Source organism: Drosophila albomicans, chromosome 2L, assembly GCF_009650485.2.
Source record: "Drosophila albomicans strain 15112-1751.03 chromosome 2L, ASM965048v2, whole genome shotgun sequence".
Classification (NCBI taxonomy): domain Eukaryota; kingdom Metazoa; phylum Arthropoda; class Insecta; order Diptera; family Drosophilidae; genus Drosophila; species Drosophila albomicans.
Genome location: NC_047628.2, coordinates 24,518,094 through 24,540,680, shown reverse-complemented (window position 1 = coordinate 24,540,680; position 22,587 = coordinate 24,518,094). Strand labels below are relative to the sequence as shown.

The 22,587-nt window shown below is 35.6% G+C and overlaps 2 protein-coding genes across 2 annotated transcripts; one reads left to right on the top strand and one right to left on the bottom strand.

Annotated features, from left to right (window-relative positions):
• Positions 1-853: 853 nt before the first annotated feature.
• Positions 854-13,442, bottom strand: LOC117565165 (uncharacterized). Its single transcript, XM_034244150.2, has 3 exons — positions 13,096-13,442; positions 6,771-6,956; positions 854-1,405 (listed from the first exon to the last, which is right to left on the bottom strand). The coding sequence occupies exons 1-3, from the start codon at positions 13,160-13,162 to the stop codon at positions 1,188-1,190; spliced, it is 471 nt and encodes a 156-aa protein (XP_034100041.1). The 5' UTR covers positions 13,163-13,442; the 3' UTR covers positions 854-1,187.
• Positions 13,443-17,907: 4,465 nt separating this feature from the next.
• On the top strand, positions 17,908-22,470 carry LOC117565741 (intraflagellar transport protein 80 homolog). The gene is made up of 6 exons (XM_034244987.2): positions 17,908-18,063; positions 18,133-18,589; positions 20,018-20,245; positions 20,306-20,685; positions 20,746-21,285; positions 21,824-22,470. The coding sequence occupies exons 1-6, from the start codon at positions 17,927-17,929 to the stop codon at positions 22,419-22,421; spliced, it is 2,340 nt and encodes a 779-aa protein (XP_034100878.1). The 5' UTR covers positions 17,908-17,926; the 3' UTR covers positions 22,422-22,470.
• Positions 22,471-22,587: the final 117 nt, after the last annotated feature.

Here is a 22,587-nt window from a genome sequence, read left to right as displayed (position 1 = left end):
TACAGTAAGTATTAACCTATTATTATTATTATTATAACATTCGATTAATCTACTGAATTACTAAATGTTTATTCTCAGATGCTGTGAATTCGCACGGGCCACAGAGTTCTTTCACTATACCGGAAAAATTACCAAACCGGCAATGTGAAGAAGAAATTAATGGATTTTTGACATTTTTTGGTATAAAAAAAATTGTACGTTGCAAAGATAGTGAATAACTCAAAATTCATTAAATTTATAATATATACAATAAATAAAGTTTTATTTATTATAAAATAACATTTATTTTTATTATTTTATGTTATTTAATTGAAAAATAATTACTGGTTTCTTTTATAGTTAAGTTGACTTTCTTATCCATCATCAGATTTATATCACAATATATGTGATGTAAATGATTACAATGAAAGGATAATAGTACATAACATATAATACGAAAAAAAAAACATAAAGACTATAAAATAAAATGAATTGAATTAATAGAACCTAATGCGCCGTTTTCACTCAGTTTTTCATATTTGATCAAGTTCTCCTTCTGCCTATTACATACATATCCTGAAGGCACAAAGTTATGCTACCCTTCTCCCCTATTGGTAACGGGTATAAAAATAGATTTAAATATATTCCCAATTAGTAAATAAATACAGTCGAGGCATTTTCGTACATTCTAATCAATTTATTTGTAAGACACCATAAAAAAGTGTTTTTTTTTTTTTGTTTTTTAATTAGAGTTACAATAAGTATTACAATATTACAAAGTATATGCGAATATCCATATACATCTGAATGTAAGTGTATGTGTGACTGTGTGTTCATTATGCAATTACGAAATATGATAACCAATTTGTGCGTCTGTGTGTGTGTGCATATGTATTTAAATCTGTTTGCCGGCAGAATGGAAACCTTTGATGCGCTACAGATACATAACATTCCATTCTCTGGATTTGTGATATCTTACGAATTGTGAGTGGCTTTGTGCTTAGTTTTGACTATCAATTTGCAAAAATTTCAATAGAAATAAGTTAGAAGAACAAGACTTAACTAGATGAAATTAGAAAATATTGCAATTGATTTAATTGTTGTGTGTTTTGTTTTGTTTTTGTTTTGATTTTAGCTCGAAGGACTTGAAGTTCATTTTGCATTCATGCAATTAAGTGCAGTCTCCTCCTCCATCCCCGCTCAGCTGCTCATTTGCATAAGAGCTGCCTCAGTGCGGCGAGCAGCGGCAACAACAGCAATCCCAACATTGCCGTTAAACCGCCAGACGAGTTGCAACCATCCGTGGTGCACGTGCGGCAATAAACGGTCTTCGTGTAGGATGAGGTCGTGTCCATGGCGCACTTGTCGGCCGGATCATCCATGTCCTCGTAGAAGCAGGAACGTGCAATCACCCGCTTGCCATAGACTGCAACAAAATAAAAGTGGAATTAATGCCAAAATAAAGTTGAAATATATTTTTGCTCGAAACGATTTTAATTAAGAGAGGGCAAAAATTGCTGCACATTAAATGTAATTTATGTGGTCAAGTCTGTTTGTCTGCGTGGGCATTTTTCTAAATACATATGTACATATGTATTTTGTGTTGTTGTTTCTTCTGGTTTGTGCTGGTTTTAGTTTTCGAGGCGCTTTTGCGGCGTGTCTATCTCAAAAATGTCATTTCAAATGTCGTCCAAATCGTCGATCACATGCTGGCTAATGGCCAGCAGCCAAATAGCCAAATAGTCGTGTCGTGAGCTAACTACAGCTGATGCAATTCAAACAGCCTAAAAATAACATTAACTTGATGGCAAGGTGCAACAGGAAAACTATGCAGTTGATGGATGGAAAATAATAAGCTAAACCACAAATAAATAATGATAATGACTGTCTTAGATCATTTTGTGTTTCTGCATTTTATTTGATTTGTCTGTTCCAAAAGTTACAAATTAATCTTACTTCTGACTACTAAGAAATTTCCAGCATAATGTATTTAATTGATAACCAGAAAAATATAATAACTTCTATATTAAAGTTGTTTCGTCTTCAAGCATCGGTTATATACGAATAACAATAAACAAGTAAGAAAACTACAGTCAAGGTCTCATTTCAAAAAAACGATATTCTAAAAATATACTAAAAATATGCCACAGAATACTAAAACATCCTACAATAATACTAAAACATACCCCAAAAATACTAAAGAGTGCCGAAGTTTATATGTATGTGATATCTCCATTTTGTACTATATTCAAAATATACCATAGAGTAAAAATATACCAAAATATACTACACTGTGCTCGCCTGTGAGATACTCGCTTGAGATACACATTTTCAATAAAGCGATATTCTGAAAATATACTAAACATATGCCATAAAATACTAAAACAAGCTACAATAATACTAAAACATACCACAAAAATACTAAAAAGTGCCGAAGGCTATATATGTATATATGTGATATCTGGATCTTATAATACATTCAAAATATACCATAGAGTACAAAATATACCATATACATAGAGTACAAAATATACCAGATTGTCAGCCAAAGCAAAGAAGACCCGATTGAATTAGGAGTTTTTTGCCATACAGAAAGGTGTTCATACGGACATGGCTATAACATCTCGATTGTTGACGCTGATCAAGAATACTATATATATATCGGAGATGACTCCTTCTGCATGTTACATGTTACGTTTCGTTCAGGTACCTTATTTTTATAATAATTGATTCATCTTAAGAAGAGTATAATCAAGTACCATATAAAGATAAACTACTCTAAGTAAAGAACAAATCTACTTTTAAGTTTACTCTTTCAAAGCGTCACTACATTCAAAGAGTAATATCTTAATGCTAGTAAAATAACATAACTTTTGAATGAAATCATTTCAATGTTTGGAAATTATTCTCAATATTATGAAAATGAATTTGTTTCGTTCAGCATTCAGACAACGTAAATGTGAAGACATAGTAAAGTCGTAACTAGCATTTAGAACTTAAGTTGCCATTAACAGCAATATTATACTTTTGAACAATATAAATCATATGTATTTCAAGTGAAATTCGTGGAGTCTCATTTGCTTCTAATAACTATGGGAAAAACTCTATAGCCCAACAATATTTTTTAATTCTTTGTACTTAAGCACTACAAGCTAATGCCTATAAATTATGGTTTATTGTTGTCCCTTAAATTGTCTACAAACTGCTGCCTGATTAAGCAAACAGAAAATCAAATAGTTTAATATAGATTTGTGTAAGCAGAAATGGGTTCAAGGCTCGCTCTGCGCCACAACGATTGCAATTTGCAACCTGAGCGATCGTTTGCCTGGTCAGGCTAGGCCCGGCTTGGAGTGGACTGGCCAACCCGTTGAACAAAAACGCAACAGAAAATGAGGCTTGAGACTATGTCGAGAGCTGGCTGGGGCAACAAACACTGCCAAAACCGAACGCAAGAATCAGTAAAACGAGACAATTTGCAATCAGGCAAACGGCAAATGAAAACCAGAAAAAATCCACAACAAATTGCGTTTTCTCATTGCGTGTGTAACTAAGATAGTATGTGTGTATGTGTGTGTGTGTGTGTGTGTGCAGAACAAAACAACATATAAAAAATCAAGAGACGAAATAAAACAGAAATCAAGCAAAAATAAATCGCAATAAACAGAAATAAAATGAAATAAAACTTTAAAAGCTGCTCAAAAAAGGTGCGCGTTGACCATTTTTGTGCTTGGCTCCAAGAAGCTGCGGTTGCCTCCAAGTGCAAGCGAGATGAAGCGAGAGAGAGAGAGGAGGAGAGACGAAGCTCGCTAATAAAATTGTTGACAATTGTCGCCTTATCACGGCCGCGGCATCAAACAAGGCACACAGAATGCAGTTCGCAGCCAAAAGGAAATTGCAAACAACGAGAAACGACAAGAAAATTGCGCATACGCCGCGTGCGCCGTGCGGCGTAGCAACAAAACCAAGTTGGAAATGCAGCATTGTGTCATAAATTTAAATTTTAATTAATTTAATTATTTATTGATCGCAATGTGTTTGGCAACATTTTTCACAGTAACAAAATCGAAAGAGCAACAACGACAGGCGAAGAAAAAAAGTCTACGACTAAAAACGCCAAACAACAGCAATAATCACAACAACAAAAACAACAGCAGCAACAACGCAGCACGCACAGAGAAAAAAAGTCAACGCAATTGGCCAAAAATAGGCAAAAAATCGACGGCAACTTTTCGGTTGGCCAAAATTCAGCAACAAGTTGCAAAATATTTGCACAGTGACGCACAGTGACAACTAAAATTTAACGCACAGACAGAGAGAGAGAGAGAGAGAGACTCACATGCACACACTGATAGCTAATTGCTTGGCTTGACTGTTGGTTTTATGGAATTATGGAATACATTTTTAATTTGACATTTGCCAAAAACTCAGCCAGTCGTCGGCCCAAACTTCATAAGCAATTAATTTAACGGCATATAAATTGAGCAGCAACAACAACAACTGCAGCATCGCCTAGTTGCATTTTTTCTCAGACATTTGCCTCTATCTCTACCTCCATCTTGCCCCCTCCTCATCTCTGTCGTAATTGAGCGCTTCACGCTGTGCAACAACTTAATTAATTTATATTTTTGTTGTTGTTGTTAGTTTTGTTTCTCTAGGCTGCATTTATTCGGCGCATTATTTCTGTTCGCATCTAGCTGCTCATTTGGAGACTCACTCTCAGTCTCACTCTCAGTCTCAGTCTGAGTCTCAGTTCGAGTTTGAGATTTGCAGTTGCAATTGCAATTTTAATTGCCAGCCGCAAATCTTTGCAAATATTCGCAGCGCCAATTTGTAGACGCTTGATTGCAAAAATTTAATGGTGTTCATTAATTGGCCATAAGAAATTAGCTAAATGCTATCGAAATAGAGAACAACAACAACAACGATAACAACAACAAGCAAAAGCCGGCACTTGAATTCATGTCATTTGATAAGATTATGTGTAAATTACAGTTTATTTCGGAATAAATGAAATAAATTTGGAACGCAGTAGGAAATACAGAGAAACAATATCAGAGAATAAATTTGAATATTCATAACTATAAATTTAGCACAAACAAGGATTCATAATGAAAAACAAACATAAATGCTAATAAAGTAATTTATATTTTTTTCCATTAGTAAGGATTAATATTTAAGTTAGGTTTAACAATAATGCTGTCAATAAAATAATTTAAAATGTTTGAATTCAAACTATGTTATACTATTACAATTTAAATTCAATTTTGTATATTTTAAGTTATATATCTCTATTTTAATTTATATTCATTTAACTGAAATATTTGTTAATATTTTCTGATGATTCAACTGACACTTTTCAAATAAGGAATAAAGCAGAAACAAGGATAATAATGTCAACAAATTTAATATAAACTGCTTTAAATAAATTTATATTTTTATTATTATTAAACAGACGTTTTTATGCATTTTGTGTTGTATTTCTGTCAGCCACAAAAGCTACTTAATAATACTATCTTATGTTCTTTTTTTTACATACAAATAAGCGCAAGAAGTCGTGAAATAATGTTAATAAAATATTCTGAATTGAATTTAAGTTAAAGAGTTTAAATAATTAAGTTCAATTTATACATTTTAAATTATCACAAAACTGATTTTAAATGTAATTAATACTGTCAACAAATTAAATAAAAACTGCATTAAATAAATTTACATTTTAATTAAAATTTTCTGATAATTCAACAGACATTTTTATGCATTTTGTATTGTTTTTCTGTCAGCTACAAAAGCAACTTAATAATCCTATTTTATGTGCTATTTGTGGCACAGAATAAGCTCACGCAGTCGTAAAATATTGTTATTGAAATGAATAAATAAATTTCAACAAAGAACTCTTCTGCACAACAATAAAAGTTGCGAGACTGCAAAGTGACTATTTACAACTGCAATCCAGATCAAAATACAGCGATACGCAACGTTTGGCAAATTGGTCAGCATGCAAAATTTTCAATTTCATTTAGCTTGTGCATTCTGATGTGAACTTTTGTGTTTGTTGTTGTTGTTGTTGCTTGTCAAATGCAAATGCCAACAAGCGGTACAATTTGCCACAGCCGCAGGCTGAACAATAAAAAGCAAAGAAACCCAAACAAACCAAAAAAAAAGAGAAGGAAAGATCGACGACTGCAACACGAATATCACTCATACGCCGTGTATGTGTGTTGGCGTTTTCTCTCTCTCAATTTGATTTTATTTCGTTTCGTTTCGTTTTATTTTATTTTGTGTGTGCTCGCCACATAAATTTGCCGTAAATTAGCGGCACATGCAACTGGCTTCGACTTTGGCTTCAAGTCTTGTCTTGGGCCAAGTGTCGCCACTTGTGTGCAGTTTCTTGCCACGCCCCCAGTCAACGCCCAGCAGCTGCAACGCGATCGCGGACTGTGGCGAGCAATTGTGTCGTTGTTGTTGCTGTTGTTTTGCCATTGCCCCTATGGATTTGTATGCCGCACTTGTTGTTGCCGACGACATTGTCAGGCCAATAAATCTCAATCTTGTTTGACGCTTTGTGGCAGGCAACAACACGCCACCAAGCATCGGGTGTGAGCCACCACCGGTGGGTCTCGCACAACACAAACACACCACACACACACCACACACCAAACACACACACTAAACACACATGTCGCACAACAATAGCCAATGACAGTCCAATGAGTCTATAGCTAAATAATTGTTTTTGATTGTGTCTGCTGTCTGCCCCCGTTAGATCGTTTGCCACCTTGTGGCATGCCACTCACCTTCCTGCACGAGTTTCTTGCACACGGGTCGCGTATTCATCGACTTGGCACCCACCGAATAAGTGCAGTTCACATAGCTCCAGTAGCGCTGCTGCTCCGAGATCGTGTCTGGCTGGAAGGGATCGTTGCAGAACTCGCCGTTCGACACGTCCGTCGAGCAGCGCCAACAACGTAGCACGGCAGAAGCTGCAAGCAGACAAAGAGATATATGTTATTAATATTCTTATTACTATTTTTTATTTAACGAATAACGAATACAATTCCTAATTGCAATGGCTTACTATTAATAATCGACAGTTCAATTCAGACAATTCATCATCATTAATTATGTCTACACAATGAACTGATTATTGTTATAATCTGTGCATAATACATTATACAGATATGATGAATACCTACATAATTTTTATTAATTATTATTATTTACACATATTCACAGTTTTCATCAGTTACTTTGAAGAGGATGAAATTAATTTAGAAGAATAAATAAAATTTTTTCATTTTACAAACAAATTCACCTTACTTTTTGCCCATAGATACATATTTTACATATGACTGTATTTATTTTAACTTCCAGTGCTATACTAAATAAGCTTAAATTAAACTACAACATAATTTAAATTCCTTAAAATTTTCAGTTTGCATCGAAGCATTTTTATATTAAAATATTTTAGTTTTCTTTTTTTTTAAATTTATGTGAAATGAATTATAAATTATAAGAATTCTGTAAAGTATTAAACTATTAATTTTAAGCGATTCACTCGCTTTACTCACATTTGTGTAAATAACAGTTGAAGCGCTTACCCAACTAACAAATGAATATTTTAATATTTTCGATATTGAAATTTTCGATATATATATTTTACATATGCACAAAAAACACTTTATTGTGCTTCGAAAATGTTCTCAATATTATAGTCTATATTTTTTATATTCGTTACCTATAGCGTAAAATGGTATAATAACTTTTGAATAACAAGGGTTATATTGAGGCTTGAGTCGCTATGAATGGTATTTATTATTCCTGAAAATGGGGTCTTAGTAGCTTTGGTTAAGAATCTGGAATGTTTAGTACTCTATTCTCAATGTAAAATGTCGCTAAAATTCCCTTATTTTTGTGCTATATTTTTAGTATTTTTGTAGAAGATGGTTAGCGGGTATCTCACACTCGACTGTATCATTCTTACTTGTTTCTGTTGTGTTGTACAATTGTGTACAACAACATTATTAACACACATAATTTTCTCGCTTTACTCATTGTACATTTTGATTAACATTTTAAAATACTTTCATATTTATCATGTTACAATAATCGACAATCTTTCCTCACGCTGTGCTCTTATGCAAATACACAAATACCTTACTCAACTGATTCTTTAAGTCAAGTTAACAACTGCACCCAATAGAAATTCCTAGCATACTTGTACTTGCACTAACTGCAAAGTGAGCCACTGAAAAACTATTCAAAGCACGTGCCTGTGACACGAATATAATTATAAGTAAATAGTGTTGATGATGAAACATTTATTCAAATCAAATCGAAAGCAAAATGCTAATTGAAATGCCAATTGTGAGAGGCCCCGTGATGATATATCATATAATTGCATTGAAATTGTATCCCAGTTTGGATTTATCATAAACTAAGTAAGTAGTTTTCGCTCGCCAAATGCAATCAAGCGATGATTTTGTGGCCAGTTGAAAATAAATAATGGGCCATAAGCCAAATAGATGCCTGCTGCGTTGATGTTGGCCGTTAGATTTGTTGCCCGCTGGCGGTGGCTTTTGAAAAATGAATGCAGTTGAAATTAATTAGACACGGGAGCCTTTTGCGCTGAGTTATTTATGGGACAGTCGATGGGAAAACGGCCTTATAAAAGTGTCAAAACTTTCGGCTTGAGCGTTGTTTATGCGCACGATTAACCAAAGAGCGTGTAAATAATTATTAAACATTTTATTTGTTTTTGGGGGGAAGCCAAACAAAATACTCTTTGACTTTAGCTACAGGTTCTTGGCATTGGGTTTTTTTTCGCTCTTTTTTTTCTTGCTTAGACAGCGGATGTCGAGAAGTAAAAAACTCGTTTAGTTGGTGACCAATTTAAACGTCAAACGCTAACGTTCAGGTTAAATGCACTTAACCAACACTTTTGAGGTGCGTTTAAATGAAAGCTCAGATAAGCTCAGCTAAAGGGGAATAGAGGCCTGGCCTCTGAAACTGAAACCGAACTGTGCCAACCTCACAATCCAACTAAGAAACGTGTTTTTCTTTTTGATTTTGTTGTCTTCAGCTCTTAGCCGAATTTGGCCATAAACAACAAACATAAACATTACAATTTGCTGTAGCATTTGAATATTGCAATGAAATTGGCAATGCAATGGATACTTTTGCCGTTCATTCGTCCGTTCGACTTTAGAAATTATTATCATTTACAATATATTGAAATTAATTGACAGTCGGAATTGTCAGATGCTTGGCCAAAATTGTTTATGTAGTATTTTTGTGGAGTGTACGCACTGCGCAGTGGCAGTGGCAGTTTACTAATGGTAATGACTGTAATTGTATGCAACATGAAAATTGATATTGTGCGCGCGTTTATGCCAAATGTTTTGGCAGCTCCAAAAACACAGCGACCCAAAAATGGTTACAAACACAAAAAAACGCAGAGCTTTGTGCGTAACTAAGTACTTTGAGCAATTGAGTGAATATCAATAGATATTCGCAGCTGTATATTGCATTTGGACAACAATGATTGAATAATATACTAGACATTAATTATGAATTATTTACATAAATGGGAAAAGTGAATTTCAACCTTATTAGTTTAAAAGGAACGAAATCAAACTTATTCATAAGAAACAATCAATTTGCTTAAATAATGCCAATGTTATAAATAATAAGCTGTTACAAATAATAAAATTAATAAATGAAATAATACTCAAAGAGTCACAAACCCTTTTTTAATTTTTTTAATGCCATAAAGAATCATATAATTGGATTGAGATGAAATAACTACAAATAAACAATTTGTATAGGTATTACATTATAAATTACTTTAGTCTTTCCGATGGTTGAAGATGTGGTTGCTATCGGATAATTTGTAGATGAATATTAGTTATATAAGAAGTCAAAGTTATATAATTTAAGTTACATATTTCGACTATAATAATCATTACAATACAAGTACAAACGTTCTATAAGCTATTCTTCATTTTCCTTAGCTGCTTTGCCTAACAATCTGGTATATTTTGCACTCTATGGTATATTTTGAATGTAGTGCTATATCAATATACCAAATATATATATTTTTGTATTATTGCAGTATATTATTTTAATACCACACTGTTTTGCTTCTATTCAAAATGTGTAGAAAGTGTCTCACAGTCGGGCATACTCATTCTTTACTGTTTATTTTACCCAAATTTGAACTATTTCAACTGTAATAATCATTACAAAACAAGTCCAAATGTTCTATAAGCTATTTCTCATTTTCCTTAGCAGCTTTTAACTTAATCACTTAGGAATGTATTTCAATTATAACAAAACAATCAACACAGAAATACTTGACTTTACTTGAAATTTCTAGGAAACCAATTTGCATACACTCGAAACCATTTAGATACAATTTGCACTGTCGATAACATGGCAAAGCGACAAGCAACTCAAATTAAGATACAGCCACAAAATTATGGTGACTTTCAAGCAATTTCCCCTGACTTTTCTTTTCATTTTTTTGCTGTAGTACGCCCATGTTATTACACAGGTTGAATGGCCGTTGAAATCAGCCCTATGACTTGATATGACTGCCAATGAAAGAGTCCCCAACAATAAGCCGCAAACTTGGGTCTGAGTTTCCCACACACACACACACACACATATGTTGATACAATTTGAACACACACATGTGGCAAAGTTCACATGCAATTTCAGCATTAGCTCAGTTGGGATTTACTTGCAGTCAAAGTTGCGATTGCAGTTTGAAGTTGGCGGTGGCGCTTAAAAGCTGTAAAAAATGTGTTGATTATCAGAGCAGCGTTGGCAACTCCCCAAAGTCGACGACGACGACTTGCCGCACCATATCTTAGCCATAAAATCGACAACTTACGAGTGTGAATGCGTGTTTGTGCTTGGCCCTAAACGTGGAGGGAAAGACTGGAAAGTCTAGTTGCATTGCAGAGTTCGTTCAACTTGGCTTAAACGCGACTCATATCTGGCCTAAATACTTGCATATAATTAGAGCCACATTATATAGCAAATGGCAAATGGAGAAGCTGCTTTGGCATCGTTTATCATCATTGAAACGAGTTTCGCACCCACAAAACAAGGAAAATAGAAAATTCCATTGAATTGCTGCAAAATTATTTAATGACACAGACACAGTTGAGTTGTCGTAATATGATGACAGTTTGTCATGCTTTTGGGCATTTTGGGTGTGTAAAGGGGAGAATGATGATCAAAAGGTTGCCTAGAGCATTACAATGATTGCTTCGATTGTATCTCAAGTAAATTGCACTAGAAACTTGTCAGACATGCATGACTATATGAAATAGCAATTAGTAAAACTGAATTACAGCCTTGCCCTCTAATTAATTATGAATTTTTGTTTATGTAAACACTGTAATGTCAGATTACAGCTTGAGATCATCAGCGCTTTAAGTGTTATGCCCTCTATAAAGATAAATAATCTCGAGCAAAAAAAAAAACTATATCTCATTTGTTTTAACTTTATTTCGGAAGTGGGTGCGACATAGTAAAAACAATTATGTTAGTTGCAAGCACGAAAACTTCACATGAAATGTATGTCAAACTGTTTTTTGCTGACAGTGTTTCAGCAGCATTTCATTGAGGTGCGTGTGCCAACTTGTCAGTGGACACAAGCCACAGAAAAAAATTCGGCTGACATTCCGCTCCGGGGTGGGGGCAAAAGGCAGTGGCAGGGGCAATTGCACACTCCCAGAAAAAAAGTCTGAAACCAACATGAACTGTCAGTAAAAAGATATGACGACATCAACTGTCTTCATGGGACTGTCGAGGAGAAGTTACACCAAAAAAAAGTGAGATGACAGCGGATAAGACTCACTGACTATGAAATAGAAAAAAACTTCACATACCTTAAAGAAAATTATGTTTGTTTATTAGCCTTTCAGTTGCTTTGGCTATATTTTTTGTGCACAAGAACTTATCTCTGACATTCGAATGGAATTAAGAAAATACTTTTTTTTATATACTTTTAAATTATAAAAGTTACGAATAAAGAAATACAAAAATATGTTTTTTTTCCATTTATATAAGTTGCGAATAAAGGAATACAAAAATATGTTTTTTATTCATTTTGATAATTCCCAAAATACTTTTAACCTACATTTATTTCTATTTCTTTCACAACACAAATTCTGAGCACAAAACAAAGTTTCAAGTAACATACTACCTTGAGACATGCATTTATGCTAACCCAGTTTGTTGTTCATTTTTCTCAGTGCACTTCCTTAGCTGCCCACGAAGAAATAGAGAAAGATATCCAGTCTGTTGTAGATTCCCCCGTTCATTCAAATGCTGCTGACAACTTGGCTGGACAGTCTCATTTTATTTGCCAGCCTGTTAACAGTTTCAATTCAATTAAATGTAGTTCCCATCAATTTAAAAACTAGCAACACTTTTCTATTGTAGTTCAGGCTGCTTGTTGTCTGTTGCTTGTATCTTCAGCTTGTCAGCACAATATGGCACACAACATTTCTGTGTGCACTGCACACATGTATCATCTATATATGTAAGTAATGTGCTATTTATGTACATGCAAATTTCTCGAATTTTTTAAGGTCATGAAAATATTTTCACACAGACACGCGGAGGGTGTCAGTGTGCTGTTATATAAATAAATACAGGAGCGGACGGGTGCATAAATAATAACAAAAGAAACATCATAATAATAAACGATGCAATAATCTGTGTTGCAGGCACTTCTGACAATGTTAAGTATACGCCTCGTTGGAGGCTGTTTTGTGCACTCCTAATGCGAGACAATGAATGCCAGCTGCGGCTTATCAATTGAGGTCAACGAGGAATTGCTGATTATCAATATTTATAATTGATTTTCTATTTGTGTGATTTAATGCTGCTTTAAACTTTTGCGGCTGCTAAACCTACAATTCATTCTCTCTTAAATTCCTTTTAGCTGGCTGCTGTGGTTCAGTGAACTCATTTTAACTTGGGGGCACATTCATTGAGTGGCTGCTTCACACACACACACACACACGCACACACTTAATTAGCGAGCACTTTCATGCAAATGCACGCACAGCATCTCGGCAACAAATATAAAAAAAAACCCACCTGCATTCAAATTAATGGCCAGGACGAACAACCCCAGCAATAGGACACAGTTGGCAGTGGGCGACATGGCCAAAAGGGGTTAACAACTTGTTGTTTATCTGCTTAGACGAGGGCAAAGCGATGCAACTTGATTCCACTGCTTTTGCTTAGTTTTGCTTTCTGCTGTTGTTTCTCCTTTCGATTTACTTCGTTTATGCTTTCACACAGCCACTTTACACTGATTTCATATGCAAATTTTGCGTAGTATTCAGTAACAAATTCGAAAACACACGAAACGCTTTATGTTTGCTGTTTTTGGAACTGAGGAGCAAGCATGCGACGCGTTGACAAACTGAAAGCGAACTGAATCAAAACTGAACACGAAAATGCGCCACAAGTCGAGAAATCGCAGCGACAAAACGAACCAATAACAAACCGAACGAATCCAAGCGACACAACGAGACTTGGCCTGAGAGAGTGAGAGAGAGAGAGAGCGAGACAAAGACTAGTTGAAAGAGCGAGATCGTTCAATCAGCCCCCTTTCAATGCACTTGATTGAAACACAAATTGAAAGCAACATATGAAAGCACGAGACAAAGAGCGCAAGAGAGCGAGAGAGAGAGAGAGAGAGAGAGAGAGGGTTGGCGGAAGACAATGATACGCATTGAGAACTTCGTTCGAGTGTCGCTGGATTTTATATTGAAATTAGTTATTTATATGGGACTGGGTTAGGAGCTAACGCTTCAGCACTCGACGCTGGCCCGCACATCTCAGGCGAGCCACAAACACTTGCAGTTTCAACTACTGCACAGTGAAGCAAATGCATAGAAACTAAAATTGAACAACTTGAAAATACGAAAACTTTCTTATAAACATTGTGTTTAACTTTAATTATAAATATATTAAATATTTAAGTGCATTCAACTTTATAAAAATGAAACACAAACATTGTGTTTAACTTTAAATATAAATATATTAAGTATTTAAGTATATTAAACTTTATAGAAATTTGTTTGGAAAAGTAACTATGCAAATTATATTAAATTTAAATAGAAATTCAATGAAAGCATGTAAAAATTCAAAAACAAGTAAGAAAGCTACCATCGAATGTGCTTTCAATAAAACTATATTCTATAAATATACCAAAAATACGCCAGAAATATACTAGAAATATACCGAAATCTATATTTGGTATATCGATATAGTTACTTCATTTCAAATATATGTACATATTGCACATTTTATATTCAACTTAATTCTAACTGAAAGAACACTCAATCTAAAATCTGAAAATAAAAAAAAAGATTAAAAGTATAAACAATTTAAAATTGCAATTACTTTAGTAATTTACTTTGCTGATTAAATGTGCAGTGCATCACATCGAAGTTGAGCGTATTTTATTATCATCTTATCGTTCTTGTTATACCATTTAATTTTCTGTATACCTTTTAACACCTTTGTCACACTGTGCGGTAAACCGTTGCTATTTCTTGCACCATTGCCGTTTAATGGCAACTCAGTCCATCTATCCGCTTGTCGGTCCGTCCGACTGTCATTCAGTCAGTTCGTCGACAGTTGCAATTGAATGTTAAGAGCGACTTTGTCGTCAATGTTGGCGTTCGACTTCGTCGCCATCTAATCAAGCGCAGTATGCTGATAAGGAAATGCAATGTTGACACTTTTGCAACATGGACAGCAAACTCAACTCAGCTTCAAACTCTGCGCGTGAATCCGGTAAAGTCGTGGCTAAATTTCTAGCAGATATTTTATGCGTTTTCTATGGCATCGTGATTTGTCTTTTATTATTTTGCTTTTAACGAGTCTGTTTGCTTTTAGGGAATCGTTTAATCAGCTCTAACTGGAGTACATTGACTTATAAGTTATTGTATGTGTGGCTCAGCGCTTAATAACTTTTGGGCGATATTAAGTGCATTAAAAGAGCTTCAGCTCTTTTTATAGCTATAATTAAAATGAAAATACTATCAAGAAATATATAAGAGATGTGAAAAATTGTTTCAATTTTGAAGTACACTATTTTTGTCAACTTCTTTGATATTTATAATCTAGCAAGCGACCAAATTCAAGATACGAGGGTTGCTATTTAAGTTTCTGGCCTAGGTCACTTTTAGCCATATTAGGACCAATTGGCTATTTCCCAAAAAAAGTTTGGACTTTTATCGATAAAAGCTCCATACAACTTTTTCATGTGCGACCACGTTTGATATCGATAAATGATTAATCAAAAACTTACCTCGGCAGAAAAATCGAATTAACTCGTGAACACTTTCGAGCAATAATTTTTCACAACTTTCGACTTGGATTATTACGACAAGAGTGCACCGATGAACTTAAATCTTTATAAGGCGAAGAAGTGCCATCCTATAGCCCTGTGAAATACTGGTTTAATGGATTCTATCGTGACCGATGCTCGCTGGAAGACGAAGGTTGTGAAGGTCGTCCAAAAACAGACGTTGTGCCAGAAAACATTGATGCCGTGCGTGAACTGATAATGCTAGATCATCATGTGACATATCGTGAGATAGAGGCATCCTTTGACATTTCTTCCACCAGAATACATTCGATATTGCATAAACACCTGGTCGTAAAAAAGGATTGTTCTCGTTGGATCCCGCACAATTTGACAATTGCTCAAAAAAAGGCTTGTGTGGATTGGTTCAAAGAAATTTTGAAAAAATACATTCCCTGTGCTTCAAAAGACATTTATAAGATCGTCTCAGGTGACGAATCATGGATATATGGTTATGAGCCCAAAACAAAACAGCAATCGACCGTGTGGGTCTTTGAAGACGAGCCAAATCCAACGAACCTTGTTCGTGGAGGAAGCACTATTCAGCAAATGGTCGCCTGTTTCTTCGGTAAAACTGGTCATGTGGCGACTGTTTCGCTTGAGCAATGTAGGACGGTCAATTCTGAGTGGTACACCATAATTTGTAAGCCTGAAGTCCTTGTAGAAATTCGAAAAACGAACAAGAAAAGGTGGAACATTCCGCACCATGACAACGCGAACTCTCACACACCAGCTCAAATCCGCGCCTTTTTTTGCGGTCAAAACGTGAAATTCATGGGTCATCCACCGTACAGCCCTGACTTGACACCCAATGACTTCTTTTTATATCCGCACATCATCGAAAAAAGGCGTGGTCATCGATTTTCGATGTCAGAAGATGCTGTTAAAGCGTTCAAAAACCATGTTTTGGAGGTGCCTCAATCAGAGTGGAAAAAGTGCTTCGACAATTGATTTGAGGGCATTCAAAAGTATATAAATCTTGCTGGAGAATACTGTGACAAACAATAAATCCATTTTTTTTTATAAATATTCGCATTTTCATTATTAGGCCAGAAATATAAATAGCAACCCTCGTACATATATAATAATATGCTTTGCTTTATTGAAGTCTAGTCTCGTGCAGTTCGTTGTCCAATAAAATAATGGTTAAGTAGTCAATAACTTGGGTAAATACTACAGTCTGGAAGAAAACTAACAACCACAATTTGAAATTACTTTTACCTCTAAATTGAACACTCGAGGTTCATTGGACAGAAAATGTGTCAACGGGAACCCAAACCAATCGACGTATTTCCAATAAACTGCGACTTCGATGACTGGCAATGAACAAAGACGAAGACAACGTAGAAGATGGTTGTAGGCTGATAAATGAAGTTTGACATATTAATAGTGTGCTGGGGGGCGTATGCGTAATGTGCTTAAGAGAACAACGACGTCATTGCGGCTGAAGCGAAGCCATTTTGTTGATTTACTATTCCAAAAGACTTCTATTTGATAGCTGCATACAAATTAGAAAATAATTGTAGTTCGCCTCGTAGTATTTATCTTCTATGCGGAGTTCTTAGAACTCGATTAGCACAATATTCTAGGGCCTCGTTTGATTTTATGTTGCTTGATGGTTCGTAAGGTGAAACTAATTAAATGTCGCATACATTGTTAATTAGCAACTCTAATGACAAAGCAAGTGCACTGACAAAAAGCTTTCAGAAATAAATTTTGATTTGCCTTAAATTAGGAAAAACAAAGGAAACTCAATAAAATGAAACTTGAATAAAAAATATGTTGAAGGAAATATAACAGAGATTGTATAAAGTAAATATTGACTTTCAATACTAATAAAAGTGAAATGAATTAGGTCTAAATACACATGTTTTTATAGAAAATTAATTAGTATGTATGAAAATAAATAAAAATCAATAGTTTCTTTTAATCTTCATGAAAAATAAAAGTTCAATATTATGTGTATATAATTTTAATTAATTTTCAAATTCCAAATCGATTGAAATAGCTATCTCTTTAATCAATCAGCATTCATTGATCCAATTAGTTATCCAATCAAGATAATAAACGAATTTTGTATTTAAACTCCATTGATTCCCAGCTGTGTCAATTACTTCCCTTGACAATACCAGCAATTATTTCAAATTGCGTTTGAAAACAGTTTCGCTTGCATGGTTTAATAATAAGGCCTCGCTTAATTATAGTTTTGTCATTTGGGAAGTTTAGCTGAAAAATTTCAGCTAAGTTATCTGCAGTAATTTTGCTTACATCAACGGAAATGGAGCTAGTTAACGTTGTGCAATTAAAATAATAAAGAAATTTCAAAGCAAACACAATGAAGATCAAAAGATTTAATGAGGATGTCATTAGCATCGAAAACGAAAACGATAACGAAACCGAAAGTCAAGTTGAGAACCCAATTAGCCAATGTCGCAACCACTTGGTCAAATGCAACCCTGACGCCTTCTAGCCAAAAATAGTTGCCATGGTAATCAAGCGTCTAAACAAACTGTTGAAAATAAAAGTTAATGCAGTAAACTAGAAATGAAACTAAAGACACGCATTTGCAAAAGAAGTTCGCTAAAAAGTGCAGAAACTGCACAAGAACGCAACACAGAACCCTCAAGTTATCCTTTAAGTTGTGTGGACTGGAGTAGCAATGAGGAAATCTATTTTGTAAGGTAAGCAAAGCAAAGAAAACAGAATTGAAGTTCTTTTCTTTTACTACAATTAAACTAAATTTTCAACAGCGACGATCATCAGATCTACAAATGGAGCGATGTGAGTCGCGATTCCGTTGAGGTGGCCAAGCTGCCGGATGACTTTATACCCACAGACTTGGACTGGCTGCTGCTCGGTGGTCGCAGCAGTGGCGGGGGCAAGGGCAGCGATACTTTGCTCATTGCCAGCAACGATGGACGCTTCATCATTCTCAATAAAAGCGCACGCGTTGAACGCAGCATTTCCGCCCACACGGCGGCAATTAGTTCCGCTCGCTGGAGTCCAGATGGCGCTGGCCTCTTGACCGCTGCCGAGGATGGGGTCGTCAAGATCTGGTCACGTTCAGGCATGCTCCGTTCCACGGTCATTCAGAGCGATGAAGCCATACGTTGTGCTCGCTGGGCGCCTAGTTCAACGGCAATTGCCTTCAGTCAGGGTGGTCACATTTCCATCAAACCGCTGGCAGCCAACAGCAAGCTCATAAGGGTGAGTTGCCTTTTCAAAAGGGGGTTGCTATTACAGTGCTAACTAACTATAGTTTTCAGTTAAAGCAAGTCTTTTGTATGATAGTTTTTGTATGAATTTATGAAAGGAAATTATTAATATTAATATGTTATACCTAATACCTAACCTAAACCTAATATGTTATTTAAATAAAGAATAGAGCTAGAGCGACATAGATATTTGTCATACTACGAAGAATAGTTGAAGTGGTATAACTACTGCAACAACAGATTTGAGTTGTTTTCCTCACTCTTGAGCACTTTTGGACTTTCAATTCATTTATTTGGTGTAAAGATTAGTAAAATGATACAATTCTTTATGTGTTCTTTTAAATACATCTAATTGTATTGCTAACTAACTATAGTTTTCAGTTAAAGCAAGTCTTTGCTATGATAGTTATGAAAGGAAATTCTAAGTATTATTTTGTCATACTACGAAGAATAGTTGTATTCGTATAACAAGTGCAACAACAGATTTGAGTTATTGTCCATACTCTTGAGAGCTTTTGTACTTTCAATTTATTTATTTGGTGTAAGGATTAGTATAATGATACAATTTTGTATGTGTTCTTTTAAATATATCCAATTATATTGCATTCACTACAATTTAATTTAAAATATTATCATTCTGTTCATCAACTATGAGGAGATTATTATTCTTATTATTTAATTAATTATTATACAAAAATAATATAATAACTAAAAGAAGGGAGTGCTAGCTACTAAGGCCATCGACTCTATGAAGATATATTTTTTGAATAATTCATTATTATTATTTGAAATAATTCATTTTTTAATGTCGCACTCTGTTTGCCGAACTGGAAAGTATCTTTTCTAAGTTATTCAGTATTATTGACTTAAATTTACTTGTATATTTTGATTGAATACCTTATTTGTCCATAAACTGTTCAGCTTAAACTTTTCGATTTCACAAACTACTCTTGTTAGAGAATTCAGCTGTCGTCTTTCTGTATTAAATTTTGTTTAAATTTGTTTTTTTTTAAGCAAGGTTTTCATTTCAATTTGAACTAAAACTATCTTAAACTATCAATTCAAAAACTTTTCTTCTAATTCTTCAATTAGAACTATGTAATGGAAATTTCAAAATACTTATTAGCAAATCGCTTACTTAGTTGAATATCTAGTTTTGGGCATCTACAATCCTTTAAGTTTAGAGAATTCACCTGTCTTCTTTCTGTACTCAATTTAGTTTAAATTTTGCTTTCTTTAAGCAAGATTTTCGTTTCAATTTGAACTAAAACTATCTTAAACTATCAATTCAAAAACTTTTCATTTCTTAAATTAGAACTAGGTAGTGGAAATTTTATAATACTTACTAGCAAACCGCTTACTTTATTAAATATCTAGTTTTGGGGCATCTACAATCCTTTAAAACCTTCATCCATTTCAGTGGCGCGCTCACGATGGCCTCGTGCTCTCGCTCAGCTGGTCGGCTCAGTCGAATATCATTGCCTCTGGTGGAGAGGACTTTCGCTTCAAGATCTGGGATGCGCAGGGCGCCAATCTCTTTAGTAGCGCAGCCGAGGAATATGCGATAACGAGTGTGGCCTTCAATCCAGAGAAAGACTATCTACTGGTGGGCACCTTCAACATGCTCAAACTCTGTCACAGCACGGGCGTAAGTTGGAAGTGCATCTTTCAATTAAATGTGAATTTAATAAATTACACCTCTTTGCAGTGGTCTTATAGCAGTGCTCGCTTTACGTCGCCAAGCGTCGGTTCGTTCTACACCTTGGCCTGGTCAGCGGATGGCACACAGGTGGCATGTGGCACGTCGACGGGTCAGTTGATTGTGGGCTATGCGGTGGAGCAGCAACTCATCTCGCGCAATTTGAAGGCGACGAGCAGCAGCCGCAAATCGATTGCGCTGCAGGACATTGCCAATGGCACCAACGACGTCCTCGACTTTCCGCAGCGTGTCATCAATTTTGCTTTGGGTTATGGTCATCTGGTTGTGGCGACCACACATCAGCTGCACATCTACAATGAGAAATACGTCAACACACCGATTATAATTGATGGCCGGAATGATGTGCGCGTTATTGAAGTGGGCAAAAAGTGGGTGGGGAATGCAACTTTACTTTACTCTTCTTTGCTAAACTTTACTTCTCTTTCTAGATATTTTATGGTGTTGGATGCCAGCTCCATTTGGGTTTACACCTACACAGGTCGCCTGCATTTGAATCCACGCTATCCAGGATCACAGGCTCAGCTGCCGCTGCTAAATTGGCGCTCGATTTCTTTGGGTCTCGATGTTCTCGCCATTCGCGACAATTCAGAGACAACTTTGCTTCATTTGTTCGACTTGATTCCGGGTGCCTCAAGACAATATGAGCCACAATCGCTGAGAGCCAAGCAACAGCTGGCAGAGATTGCTGCCTGTCGGGCTGGCAATGCAGATGATCAGTTCATTGCATTCATCGATAGTAATCGTGAGTTGTACATCAGCGAGACGAAGAATCAAAGTGCCAGCAACTCATCGAATGGCAGCGCTGAGATCTATAAGATTGGCACTCAACTGACGGCCATCAAATGGGCCAGCGAGACGAACATTTTGGTTGGTGTTCACGATTCCTGCTACAGCATTTGGTATTGTCCTGGCGAAGGAGCCGCCGATCCTACGATTATTGCCCTCACCACAATTACACTGGATACTGCGTGAGTTTCAGTTGTGTTGTGTTGGCTTTTAATTCTAGAAATTTCAGTTGTTGTGATGTCAGTTTAATTTTTTATATTGTAGTTTCTTTAAGCCCGTTTTCCATTTCAATTTGAAGTAAAAATAATTTCGTTTCAAGTTTAGTTGTGAATTCCTATTCGATTTAGAAACTTTTGTATTTCTTAATTTCAATTGTATTCTCTTTTTCTTCTTAGTTTTTCTTAGTTTAATCAACTGTTGCCGTAAAGTATTAGTATATTTATTATCCTATAGTATCAACAATTTTGTAAGGCATTGTCATTTTATTCCATTCTGTAAGGCTTAAAAAATAGTCTAGCTTATTAAGCTTAAATCAATCTTGAATTCAAGAATGATCTCAGTTCCATTTTTCAACCTCTTGTTTCTCAAATCAAGAGTTATTCAATTGAATTGTGTTAGTTTGCAATCTGAAAGCAAGTTTCAAGAATGGCAATTCAATAATTTTTGTTCTCAATTTCAAGTTTTTCTTTACATTAATTTTATACTTCTCTCTCTTTGCAGTGAATTTGGCAAGCATGTGGCCATCGAGAGCTTTGAGGACGCTGTGATTACGTTTCGCTGTGCTGGCGCCCTTCTTCCCATCAATGTTAACATCTACTGCGAGGTGCTGCATCGCTCCCTCCAAGAGGGACAATGGCAGCAGGCGTTGCGCATCTGTCGCCTGGCTCAGCACACGAGTCTCTGGGCCACCTTGGCTGCGGTGGCAACACGCAAGCATCAGCTGCAGCTTAGCGAAGAGGCTTATTCGGCAGCGTTGCAAATCGACAAGGTCAGCTACTTGCAGCACCTGAAGACGCTGTCGCCATCGAGTGCTGAGCAAATGGCTGAGAACTCGCTGATGTTGGGTCGGATGCTTGAGGCGGAGACCATCTTGTTGCACAATCGCAAGTACGATCAGGCTGTCGCCTTGGTTCTGCGTATGCACAACTGGAAGCGGGCGCTGGAGATTGCACAGAAGCATCAGGCGGATCAGCCGGATGTCGAGCTGTTGCAGCGTGTTCTGCAGGAGCGACAACGCTACCTTAAAGCTTTACAACGTGACGAATGGGACGCTCTTTATATGACTTATGCAACTAAGGATGAGAATTTAAGTGATTAAAATTGTGCTGTCAAAGCTAAAGGTACTTAAACAAATACTTATAGTAAGAATCCAAAAGCAAAACAACTTAAAATATTAATTTAAAATCTTCTACTAGCAATAGTACATTTGAAGAGAATTAAAATATTGTACATATCTGTAATTTAGAAATAAACAAACGATATTT

Excerpts from the sequence above, each read along its gene's own strand:
- LOC117565165 (XM_034244150.2), bottom strand. The coding sequence starts at position 13,162 with ATGTCGCCCACTGCCAACTGTGTCCTATTGCTGGGGTTGTTCGTCCTG. Across the intron at positions 6,957-13,095 it reads GGCCATTAATTTGAATGCAG|CTTCTGCCGTGCTACGTTGT; the intron begins GTGGGTTTTTTT and ends GTCTGCTTGCAG. Across the intron at positions 1,406-6,770 it reads CAAGAAACTCGTGCAGGAAG|TCTATGGCAAGCGGGTGATT; the intron begins GTGAGTGGCATG and ends ATTTTGTTGCAG.
- LOC117565741 (XM_034244987.2), top strand. The coding sequence starts at position 17,927 with ATGAAACTAAAGACACGCATTTGCAAAAGAAGTTCGCTAAAAAGTGCA. Across the intron at positions 18,064-18,132 it reads GAGGAAATCTATTTTGTAAG|CGACGATCATCAGATCTACA; the intron begins GTAAGCAAAGCA and ends AATTTTCAACAG. Across the intron at positions 20,686-20,745 it reads GTTATTGAAGTGGGCAAAAA|ATATTTTATGGTGTTGGATG; the intron begins GTGGGTGGGGAA and ends TTCTCTTTCTAG.